General features: G+C 37.9%; 1 protein-coding gene and 1 pseudogene across 1 annotated transcript; one reads left to right on the top strand and one right to left on the bottom strand.

Moving 5' to 3' along the window:
- Nucleotides 1-559: 559 nt before the first annotated feature.
- Nucleotides 560-3,929, bottom strand: LOC117321143 (sigma intracellular receptor 2-like). Its single transcript, XM_033875610.1, has 3 exons — nucleotides 3,797-3,929; nucleotides 2,237-2,381; nucleotides 560-856 (listed from the first exon to the last, which is right to left on the bottom strand). The coding sequence occupies exons 1-3, from the start codon at nucleotides 3,905-3,907 to the stop codon at nucleotides 606-608; spliced, it is 507 nt and encodes a 168-aa protein (XP_033731501.1). The 5' UTR covers nucleotides 3,908-3,929; the 3' UTR covers nucleotides 560-605.
- Nucleotides 3,930-7,251: 3,322 nt separating this feature from the next.
- Nucleotides 7,252-8,610, top strand: LOC117321139 (annotated as a pseudogene).
- The last annotated feature ends 3,739 nt before the right edge of the window (nucleotides 8,611-12,349 follow it).

Genomic DNA, 12,349 nt, shown 5'->3' with positions numbered 1-12,349 from the left:
TAGGAATACATTTATCGAGCTTGGACTATATCCTTTTCAGAAGTGATCATAAATTATTTATATGAAATAAATTCCATTAAAAATAACATTTGTTTTAACTCGTTATTAAGTTTGTTCACGAAAGAAATCCTGAAAGTAATAACCATATATAGACGAAGAGTGATGCCGTACATTTCGGTAAGTTCCGTGGTAGACTTGCACAAGTCACTACTAGTATTTGTCAAGGACAAAATAATATACAAAAATATCAAAAAATATAAATATAAGGATTGAATAAAGTTATGTTGAGGTGTATGGGGGTATAAACCTCAATAGGTCTTGAGACAAATCTATTATGAACTGCGAAGTAATTCAATCCTTAATTGTTTCTGCAATATGAATACAAGTGTCTGATTCATAGGATTAGCTGATTCGTAGCCAAAACTATGCCATATAGTTTCACCTTTGGGGATTTGGGGAGTATTTTTTTATGCTAGGATCGACATCAATAAGCCGTCCAGAGAGAGTCGAAAACCTTAAAGAAGGAATGGACGAATGAGAAAGAAAAATAACCATTTTGTAATGAAAAAATAGAAAATTATTTATTAAACAGCCACGTACAATAATCAACTGGATTTCACTTTGACCCGATAAACCGAACTAAACAGTGAGTCCAGTAATAACATGACAGGCACGAGGAGGTATGGGAAGTATACTAGAAACAGAGTCCGTCGTTCGGAGAATGTCTCTGGACCGGGAGGCTTCGCATCAGTAAAGTCGTGCATGAGCACGTGATAGCAAATAGCAACCGTTGTCGTGGCAACGTGAGACGAGTAGACGATCAGAGGAATACGAATCCATTGGCACTTCTGGATACCTAAAACAGAAACGGAAGTGACGTCACACATAGTTTAAGATTAATAAATTAGTTAATTATAGAGAAGATCTTTTATCAACCTTTCCTTAACAAAACTTTACATATTTATCTAATTTCCGGTGCAAATCACCCTTATCAATGCTTAACTGAATTGTTTTTAAAGATACGAAAAAAAAACTTTGATCGGCGGCAGTTTGGCGTTCATCATATAGGCCTATCGCCACCGTTAAACACCAGACAATGCATTCACTTTGTAAGTATTTAAATGATATCATTCATCCAGGAAATTTTGCTTCCACTTTCAATACAGAATCCAGAACAATAGTTATCAAGGAACAGGTTATATGTAGGCAAATAATTCAACCATGGTTTGGAATATACAATCTAGATTTTTCTTTAGCACACAGGATTTTGCTTAGTTTCGCTCAGACAACATCGTTGTAAGGTAGCTAGTAAGCTTTTGGTAATCTAAGTGTGTATCTTAACATGGAAAAATAACCGTTTCTAAGCATTAGGTCATTAAGATTAAGTAATGAAAATTCTTAATTCGACCCGAAGTATAACTAATCACCGCAAAAACATACAGTATTTGTATACGATACGCCTTTTTCCTGTACATTTCGGCATTAATTTCATTACATGTAGGCACAGACACTCATATAATCATCGTTCGGACATATATTTCATCAAAAGAAATTTTGCATGTTTCTGATGTCCGAACGAAGGAATGTCCCTTTAAGATTTGTAATTTCTGCAATACACCTGCACTGTGTAATGTGTTACACACCCATCGTAACTGTTTGGGAGATAAATACAAACATTGGATCTACAACGATTTGGCGACGATCTGCCAAACTTCTTTCAATAGAACAAACTGGATAACATTGTCCGTAGTACAACACATAACGAAAATGAAACAATCCATCGTCTTTTAGCTTATCTTTTGATCTTATTAACTAATTCTGTTTCATATTTTAGCTTATCTTTTGATCTAATCAACTTATGCTGTTTCATTCTTAAGCTTAACTTTCTCATTAACTATTGCTGTTCCATTTTTTAGCTTATCATTTGATCTTATTAACTAATGCCGTTCAACTTTTAGCTGATCTTTTAATCTAATTAAGCGATTCCATTTTTTAGCTTATCATTTGATCTTATTAACTAATGCTGTTCAACTTTTAGCTTATCTTTTAATCTAATTAAGCGATTCCATTTTTTAGCTTATCATTTGATCTAATTAACTAATGCCGTTCAACTTTTAGCTTATCTTTTGATCTAATTAACTAATTCTGTTTCATGTTTTAGCTTATCATTTGATCTAATTAACTAATGCCGTTCAACTTTTAGCTTAATTAACAAACGTTTTGAGTTCAAACAAACCTTTCCAAAAAGCGTAGGAGGCCACAAAGAAAAACGGAAACTGAAGTGTGAGTTCTGACATGACGAAAGTTTTAAACCAAGTGGGAGGGGCGGCCATCATGGGGTCCTTGAACTCGGAGCAGTACCATGTCATCAAATCACGTAACTGTCAATAGACAAATATCATAATGTGTACAGAAATCATCCTGTCGTCATCATCATTGTCATTTCTTCCCCAAAATAGATTGACGGTGTACTGCGGCAGATTTTGATTTTCTTTTGATTCAGCCCTGAAGTACATAACATCGAATCATTTTTCACTCCAAACAGAAAGGTAGACATAAATGTATTAATTTGCAAGTCTTCCCAAATCTGTCCAGGCACATGTAGTGGTACGAGGTTGGGATCGGCTGTAAATGGTAACATGATTTATATGTTATATTTATGTATGTTAGTAAAATATTTCAATAGGCTTTAAATCCGTCAGTAGCCCGAATTCCTCTGGCCCAGACACCATGTCTGCCCTACACCAGACATGGTGTTAGGGCCAGAGGAAACTCGGGCTACTCTCTTGATGTGTAAACATACCATTATGAGAATCACATTGTTCAGTAAAATGATATCCTCTATAGGTGATGTAGATTTCAAACTAATTAAAATCTAGATGGCCATTTCGACTATGTTACATGAACATCTAACAACATCCCATTAGGGGTCACGTTCTGATGTGACCTTTGATATGTGTGCATTGCACTTTCAAGGCAAATTGTCAATTTGCGGAAGCCATCGGAACAAACCATTTCCGCACAGCATGATTTATGGGACGAACTTACTTGAAACAAATTGACAGATTATGCAAGCTATGCATTCTAGTTATGCTAATTCGGACATATACAAAATATACAAAAATTCTGGAAGTAGTCATTTGATTGGCTAATCCAAAAGGTCATCCCGAAGTGACTTCTTATAGGATGTTGTTAGATGTTCATGTAACGTAGAGAGAATGACCATTTAGATTTTACTTAGATTGTGTAGATTTCCGTGTTACAGTTTACTAAATGACGTCGACCCAACCACTAAAATGCCCGAAAATGTTACATTCACATCTAAATACAGCTTCATTTACCAAAGTAGCCCAATTTTCCTATGATCCCGACACCAGATCTCTCACTTGGTGTCAGAATGTCAAAGTCAGGTGCCAGAATCAGGGGAGACTCGGGCACATGGAGTAACGTCACTAAGAGACGACGTCATGAATTATGTCACTGATTCCCGCACTTTTTGACACTATTATATTGGTTTTTCCATGTTTTATTTTTTTTTTTTACTTAAAAAGTTTATAGCGTGATTTTCAACATTTATCATTTCAAATATTTACTTTTTTTATATTAGTCAAACCTGTATCGTTCTGAACAGCAAAAACAAACGGAAGATGATACGAAATAGGAGCATAGGCCTATAGGCCTAATACATAGCCTATATATCATCCTCGATACTCCTCGGGTCACGTTTACTTTCGCTCTTAGTAGTGGAGTAACGTGTACCGTAACATCCAACTTCCATGTTTTGTTTAGTGATTACCTGTCGAGGGTAGAGCCAGGGAGGGAACAGGGCCTGTGAGTCGACGAAAATCGTGATCGGAATGTGGCTAGCAAAGTAAAGCAGGAACACAAAGTCCAGTAGTCTCGCCATGATCGAGTGTAAACAAAATGAATGATCCCTTTATTTATGTGGGGAGATCGACTAGACTTGCGCCTTTGAATTTTCTGTATTGTATGCTATTTGCAGTCGTTACTCGTAATATCCTCAATTTGAATTAGAAAAATAATCCTTTCTAACGACCAACATATTTCCTTCACATTACCTACCAGTTACAATCACAAATCTAGATTATTACCCATACCAAATAGTGCGAAGACATACATAATATGTATATGTGTCTACAAATCGTGTTGACCACATAAAGGAAAACCCGCCGACTCTTCAGGGTTACTTTGACGCTTTATCATATGGAAGCCTAACCGAGTCATGCTAAAGTCTTCATCAACTTGTGCATCGTTACGATATTGACACATAAAGAAAATACAAAAGACCAAATGACGATAAATAATTTACCAACACACGCACGTCAATAACACACACTGTACCGATTGGTCGAATTGATATAGATATACATAGATATACATGTACATATACAATACATCTTATTTACAGAATCGCAGGCGATTGTCTTCCCACTCCTGCTATGCTGAACTTTAAGCAGCAGTAATTAATATTCTGCAGCGGCTCTCTGGTTATTTCGTGTTTGGATTTTATTCATGGTATATATTTTCCCCCAGGAACAACTTATAATTAGGGGATAGTACGTTGTTTTTCGTGGCTATACTGGCGATTAGAACATGAAATTTGGTTTGAACTCGAGACCGATAGGTCGAGAGTTTAAACCAAATTTCATGTTCTAATCGCCAGTATAGCCACGAAAAACAACGTACTATCCCCATTCTAACACATTTACGCTGAAATATACGTACAAACATTGTTTTACATCGTACAAGTACGCCGTAAAGTACTCTGTGACCCCTGCTAGTGACATGTCATACTGTAGCGATCTGACCAATCAAAACGAAGCTTTCAAAGTCGGTCATTTGGCCACGCCCATACTTGCGGAGTTCGATCTGTATGTTGACGAAGCGGTGTATTTGGATTGTTTGGAAAAGCCTGTTTCCGAAGATTTAAAGACATATTTGGATTTACGCAGTATGCATAACGACATGTGCATTTCAACAAAGTCAGAGTTGATGTGTTTCTACGGGCTCAACCGTTATGTGAAGTTGTGTGCACTTGTTCCATTTCATTTCGGATTTTACTTGACCTTAGATGCCTAACGTTACACACGGACGAAATGAACGTTTCAATCAATAAATGACGGTAAGAATGATGGTAAAGATTTTTGTTGAATTTATTTAGTTAATTCATTCTATTCGATTTCTTTACTTTCGATTCCAATTCATGGGTCATCAATCATAAATGGTGCAGAGTGTTGAATTTCGCTACGAGTCGAACTTGACGCCATATTGTTTTGATTAGAAACGGGGCGTGGCTTAACACGATATGTCAGGGTTCTAACGCAGATTAGAAGTCGGTCCGCAACCAATCAAAACACGCGTTGCAAACGAATCGTGTTAGAATGTTATTTGTCAATCTAATTAAAATCTAGATGGTCATTATCACTACGTTACATGAACATCTAACAACATCCCATAAGGGGTCACGTTCTGATGACCTTTGAGATGTGGGTATTTCACTTTCAGGGCGAATTGTCGATTTATCGATGTCATCGAAGCAAAACATTTCGGCATAGTAAATAACTATATGCTTTATGGGACGAAATTACTTTAATCAAATTGACGGATTATACAAGCTATGCACTCTAGGTAGTCATGCTAATTCGGACATAAAATTCACTTCTAAGATTCTGGAAGTAGTCATTTGTTTGTCTAATCCAAAAGGTCACCCTGACGTGACCCTTGATGGGATGTTGTTAGATGTTCATGTAACGTAGTGAGAATGACCATATAGATTTAATTAGATTGGTTATTTGTATATACACTGTAGCAATGCCTTTAATTAATTTGGTACCAGCCAAGACTGATGATTCGGCTTTGCGTTTTTTGATTGTTTTTGTTTCAATGTTATGTTTCCCGTAAGAAATCCATTACCAAGCCTTGTAGTTAATCACTGTGCCTTCTTTCGGAACGTCTGGTCTATTTGCCAAAACTTCTCGTCATTATACAAAATATAAAAAGTATTGTGTAAAATATTGAACATTCTATAATTTCAAAGCAATTGTATCCTTGTTATTTACAAAAAGTATGCAAAGAAATTACATTCAAATATTTGAGACGAATACGGTGCTTAGACAATTTTTCATGACAGAGACATTATTTTTGCAATAGAAACACATTTAAGTGGACAAGTTGTCATTAAATTTGATGTTTCCGATATTTTGATCCGGCCACGATAATTTAGACAGTCTTCCTGTCTGCTAGGAGGTAGATTTTCTGCTTGAAAGCCTTAAAGAAAATTAAGGTGTAGGAAATCATAACTTTTCTTTCTATTCTTTCTAAACAACAACAACAACAACAACAACAACAACACAATGTTTTCACACTATGATGATTACGATAATTGGGATTTTCTGTTGACGTTATATGACTGTATTTTTTGTCTACATTATTTTGGGAATATGACTGATTTTGCCGTTTTACATCCCAAAAGGCTTTTACTTTTATTGTTATTCCTAATCATCAAATGAAAACAGAGCTAGTTCAGTCAATGTAATGTGTGTACAGCTGTTTATTATCTCACAATTTTTTTAATAATCGATATTATCAAATTTGAAATGATCGATATTCCGCTGCTGAAGCTGTAATGCGGTGAAAATATGTATATTTATATTTGATTTTGAATATTTTGTTGCTATTAATTCGTCAAATTGATCAAAGCCTGTACCCCACTCTAACTTAGTAAACTTTGGCATGTGGTGTAATATACAGTTATAGCCTTTTGATAAGGTCGACCCATGATTTTATTAACCCGATAAAAATATATCAACCGAGGACGAAGTTATTAAACGTTACACTCCTCTTGATTGTGTATGTTATATATGTATGTTTTATTGATGTAAAGCCGTTATGTTTAAACTTGTGTATAAGATAAATTTATTAGGTAAACTTTCTATATTGATTTCAATCTTATATAGAGCTGATGTGTAGAATATTAAATCTGGTGTATTAAAACATTACTTTTAAAACATGCTATAAATATCGGGTATGGAATATTTTACTTAAGTTAATTGTATACCTAAAACAAACAAAAAAGACAAAAAAAACAAAACACCAATCGTCAACACGTATTTCTATGTTATCTGTATAAACCCACCAATCGTCAACATGTATTTCTATGTTATCTGGGTAAACCCACCAATCGTCGACACGTATTTCTATGTTATCTGTGTAAACCCACCAATCGTCAACATGTATTTCTGTGTAAACCCACCAATCGTCGACACGTATTTCTATGTTATCTGTGTAAACCCACCAATCGTCAACACGTATTTCTATGTTATCTGTGTAAACCCACCAATCGTCAACAGGTATTTCTATGTTACCTGTGTAAACCCACCAATCGTCAACACGTATTTCTATGTTATCTTTGTAAACCCACCAATCGTCAACACGTATTTCTATGTTATCTGTGTAAACCCACCAATCGTCAACACGTATTTCTATGTTATCTGTGATAAAACTGATCGTAAAATAATCTCAGCTGTTACATTTTTTATCCTTGATGGCGAGCCAATGGGAAAATATTTTGCGTCAATAGCGTTTAGGCATACCATACCTTACATATTTTTTGGAATTTTGTATTTTCTCCAGCTTCATTTTCTTCATATCGTCGGCTGGTTTTAAGTGGAAAAAAACGAGTTTTTTCTGGGAGGTTGCACGATGTCATAGCGGCTTTGGTATTAGAGCTTACCCCCAGCTATCTGGGACCAGATATTAATGTAGCACAATTTGTTCCCAGTTCGGCATTAACAGCAAATCAGTTGATATCGAAGTCTTATTTTCATTTAGTGTAAACTGACTATATGCTTGACTATCCACGCAGACCTTCTTTGCCGCATGTTGCGTTCATTGGAGAAATATCTACCCAGCCGTCCAAACCTCTGCCGGAAGTGTTTCAGGCATTTGTGGATTCGAGTGAATATGGCGTTGCTGTCATATCGTTTGGAAGTGAAGCTCAATGGTTTGCTTTGCAGGAAAGAATTGATACTTTGGTAAAAAAAAAAAAAATTAAAAGACGAACTGACTTCAATTCTATACAGGAGATAATATCATGTTTTCGCCTTGGATACACCATTTAAGACCTATAAGATCACCCCAGGACGGTTTTGTTCATAACACATTGCGGAAACAATGGTCAATAAGAGGCACTGCACCACGGAGTTCCAATGATTGGTTTCCAAATTAACAATGACCAATTTGTCAATTGTGAACATATGAGACGAAAAGGGTATGTAGTCGTTCTGAATTTCTGCCCATTCAGTTCCGGCGACGTTGAAAATGCTTTAGTTGAACTTTTAACCCAAACTAATTAATCAATACACGTACTTGTATTGCAGTGTATCGTAGAGGAGTGGAAATTACAAGCCTAATTATAATAAGATTGACTTTTAACCCAGAGAAGCTACACATACAACATAAGAAATGTTTCACAGATATTTCACAGGAGATCTGACAGTCCACTGCAGCGAGAAGCCTACCAACTGGATAGATCACGTGACCCGATTTGGAAACGAGTATATTCACTCCTACTCTATAGACCTATCCTGATAATACTATTACCTCCTAGACATTTTAATGGTTGTGAGTTTGCTCTTCTTGGCTACTTTTTACTTCATAGCTGTTCTGTACAATAAATTGAAATGTATCTTAAGTCGGCAAAATGACAAAAAGTTAAAACATAAAACAAAACGTAACTAGATAATTTCCTATTAATTGAGTTTCATTTTAATTATACAATGTAATGTATATTTTGTACTACTGCACGTGAACATAATATTATACAGGCATGCGGATACAGTGACTTTTGAAGTCTTTTCATCATCATTGTTTCTTTTTAAAAAAATGAGGTCATATGTATATTTAATTATTTATGTTTTACGGAAGAAGACGGATTATAAGTTTTAAACTTGTGTCTGATCCCATTTGTATCTTCGCAAATAAAATATGTTTAAATCAAATCAAATCAAATTCCAAATATGATTTTGAATATTGTAGACTATTGTGATGATGTTATTTTAATGTGTTTAGGTTGCTAAAGGTTTTCGTTCATTACGATTGTGCTATTTAATGTTTTGTATATAGCTCTATTTATAATTCATACACGAATTCAGTGATACATTAACCTTTACAAACCTTTGCTTCCAATTTTTGTCGACCAATTATGACATTGCTATAAGGAATCTAAGGGGGGGGGGGGGGGGGGGGGGGGGGGGGGGGGGGGGGGGGGGGGGGGATGACAGGAACCGGAAGTGTTTTTTACAACCGGAAATGGGCAGTGGGATGCATATTGATCATTTCTGTGTTTTTATTTTAGGTTGGAAATTGTAAAGGGTTTAACACGGCCAAACTTACACAAAATACCCCTTATAGCTACCTACTATTGTGTCGTGGTATTTTTTAATTATTAGTCAAAGTGGGACATCATACAGCTGTGTCATCCTTCTGGGACATCATACAGTTGTGTCGTCCTTCTGGGACATCAAACAGCTGTGTCGTCCTTCTGGGACATCATACAGCTGTGTCGTCCTTCTAGGACATCATACAGTTGTGTCGTCCTTCTGGGACATCATACAGCTGTGTCGTACTTCTAGGACATCATACAGCTGTGTCGTCCTTCTGGGACATCATACAGCTGTGTCGTCCTTCTGGGACATCATATACTTGTGTCGTCCTTCTGGGACATCAAATAGCTGTGTCGTCCTTCTGGGACATCATACAGTTGGGTCGTCCTTCTGGGACATCAAACAGCTGTGTCGTCCTTCTGGGGCATCGTACAGCTGTGTCTTCCTTCTGGGACATCAAACAGTTGTGTCGTCCTTCTGGGACATCATACAGTTGTGTCGTCATTCTGGGACATCATACAGCTGTGTCATCCTTCTGGGACATCAAACAGCTGTGTCATCCTTCTGGGACATCATACAGCTGTGTCGTCCTTCTGGGACATCAAACAGCTGTGTCATCCTTCTGGGACATCATACAGCTGTGTCGTCCTTCTGGGACATCAAACAGCTGTGTCATCCTTCTGGGACATCATACAGCTGTGTCGTCCTTCTGGGACATCAAACAGCTGTGTCTTCCTTCTGGAACATCATACAGCTGTGTCATCCTTCTGGGACATCATACAGCTGTGTCGTCCTTCTGGGACATCATATACTTGTGTCGTCCTTCTGGAACATCATACAGCTGTGTCATCCTTCTGGGACATCAAACAGCTGTGTCTTCCTTCTGGAACATCATACAGTTGTGTCATCCTTCCGGGACATCATACAGTTGTGTCGTCCTTCTGGGACATCATACAGCTGTGTCGTCATTCTGGGACATCATACAGTTGTGTCGTCCTTCTGGGACATCATATCACAACTGTGTCGTCCTTCTGGAACATCATATAGTTGTGTCGTCCTTCTGGGACATCATACAGCTGTGTCGTCCTTCTGGGACATCATACAGTTGTGTCTTCCTTCTGGGACATCATACAGTTGTGTCTTCCTTCTGGGACATTATACAGTTGTGTCGTCCTTCTGGGACATCATACAGCTGTGTCATCCTTCTGGGACATCATACAGCTGTGTCGTCCTTCTGGGACATCATACAGTTGTGTCGTCCTTCTGGGACATCATACAGTTGTGTCTTCCTTCTGGGACATCATACAGTTGTGTCATCCCTCTGGGACATCATACAGCTGTGTCGTCCTTCTAGGACATCATAAAGTTGTGTCGTCCTTCTCGGACTTCATATAGTTGTGTCGTCCTTTTCGGACGTGTCAGTGATGTTAGGGACATCACATAGCCTAGCTGTACGTCCTTGAAGTCGAGGACTCGTCAGTGATGCTAGGGACATTATACATCGGTGTCGTCCTTGTAGGACTCGTAAGTGACGGCAGGGACATCATATCACAACAGTGTCGTCCCTCAACGACAGTAATGTTCAATGTTTTCAAAGTGTTTACGGAAATATATGAAGTGAACAGCAACAATGAAAATTTCCACTTCATTTCTGTGTGGGAAATGGACGTAACAAAGAGTGAAGTTGGGGAAAGGGAAAAAAGTGTAAAGGTTTTTAATATGAAGGGGTTTTTTGGGGTTTTTCCAAAAAGGGAAAAACCCGGGTCATTTTGGGGGGGGGGTTAGGCCTTTTTTTAAATAGTTCGTGAATAGTTTTAAAATGTAATGTTTTAAGTTTTACAGTTTGAAATAAAAGATATGGCGCTAACCAAAAAAAAAAGGTTCGAAGGGGGTGGGAAAATTTTAATTTAACCCGAATAGTTTTGTTTTTTTCAGGTACCTTAGCGAGGGGAATATTATAAAAAGGGTATTAAACATACGCCCAAAGATACTTTTTAAAATTCATTTATAATGTTGATTTAAAAAAATTTAGAATTTTTGGGGGGGGAATACGGATTTTAAAAATTTGGGTGAGGACCTCACTCTCCAAACGAACAAAGGAAATCACTTTGGGAAAATCCCTTTGGGAAACAAAACATCACCGGGGTTTTTAACCCCCTCCCACCCCAAACCCACCACCAAAACACCCACACCACCATTTACCAAACCCCAACACAAAACCAAGAAAACCCCCAAAATTTTCCCGGATGCAAAAACCAAAATAAAAAAAACAACCCCCAAGGGGAAAAAACCAAAAAAACAAAAAAAAAAAAAACAAAAAAAGTAAAAGGGCAAAAAACCCCAAAACCAAAAAAAAAAACAAAAAAAACCCCCCAACACAAACCACAAAAAAACCAAAACAAAAAAAAGCCCCCACCAACAACACCCAAAGGGCGGGCAAACCCCCCAACAAACCAAAACCACCAAAAAACCCCCCAAACCCCCCAACCCCCACCACACGGGAAACCCCAAAGAACCCCAAACCAAAACCCCCCAAAAGACACCCACAACACACCACCCCCCAAAACCCACCCAAAACAACACAAAACCAAAAAAAAAAAACGAACCACCACAAAACCAAAAGGGGCCCCACCAAAAACCCCAACACACCACACCCCCACCACCAACCCCCCACACCACACCCGCCACACACAAACACCCCACCCCACAAAAACCCCAAAAGGGCACGAAGGCAAGACACCAAACCCCAAAACCACCACACAAACCAACACCACCACCCCACCCGCACACACCCCCAGGGGAAAACCAAGGAAAAAACCCCACCCAAAAAAACAAAACCCAAAAAGACACCACAACCCCACAACACACGAAAAACCCCAGAAACCAAAAGGAAACCCCCACACACCACAGGACGGCACCACAACCACCCCCACCAAAACACCACA

Source organism: Pecten maximus, unplaced genomic scaffold (assembly GCF_902652985.1).
Source record: "Pecten maximus unplaced genomic scaffold, xPecMax1.1, whole genome shotgun sequence".
NCBI classification, from domain to species: Eukaryota; Metazoa; Mollusca; class Bivalvia; order Pectinida; family Pectinidae; genus Pecten; species Pecten maximus.
The sequence above is the reverse complement of the archived record's forward strand: the minus strand, read 5'-3'. Positions and strand labels throughout refer to the sequence as shown.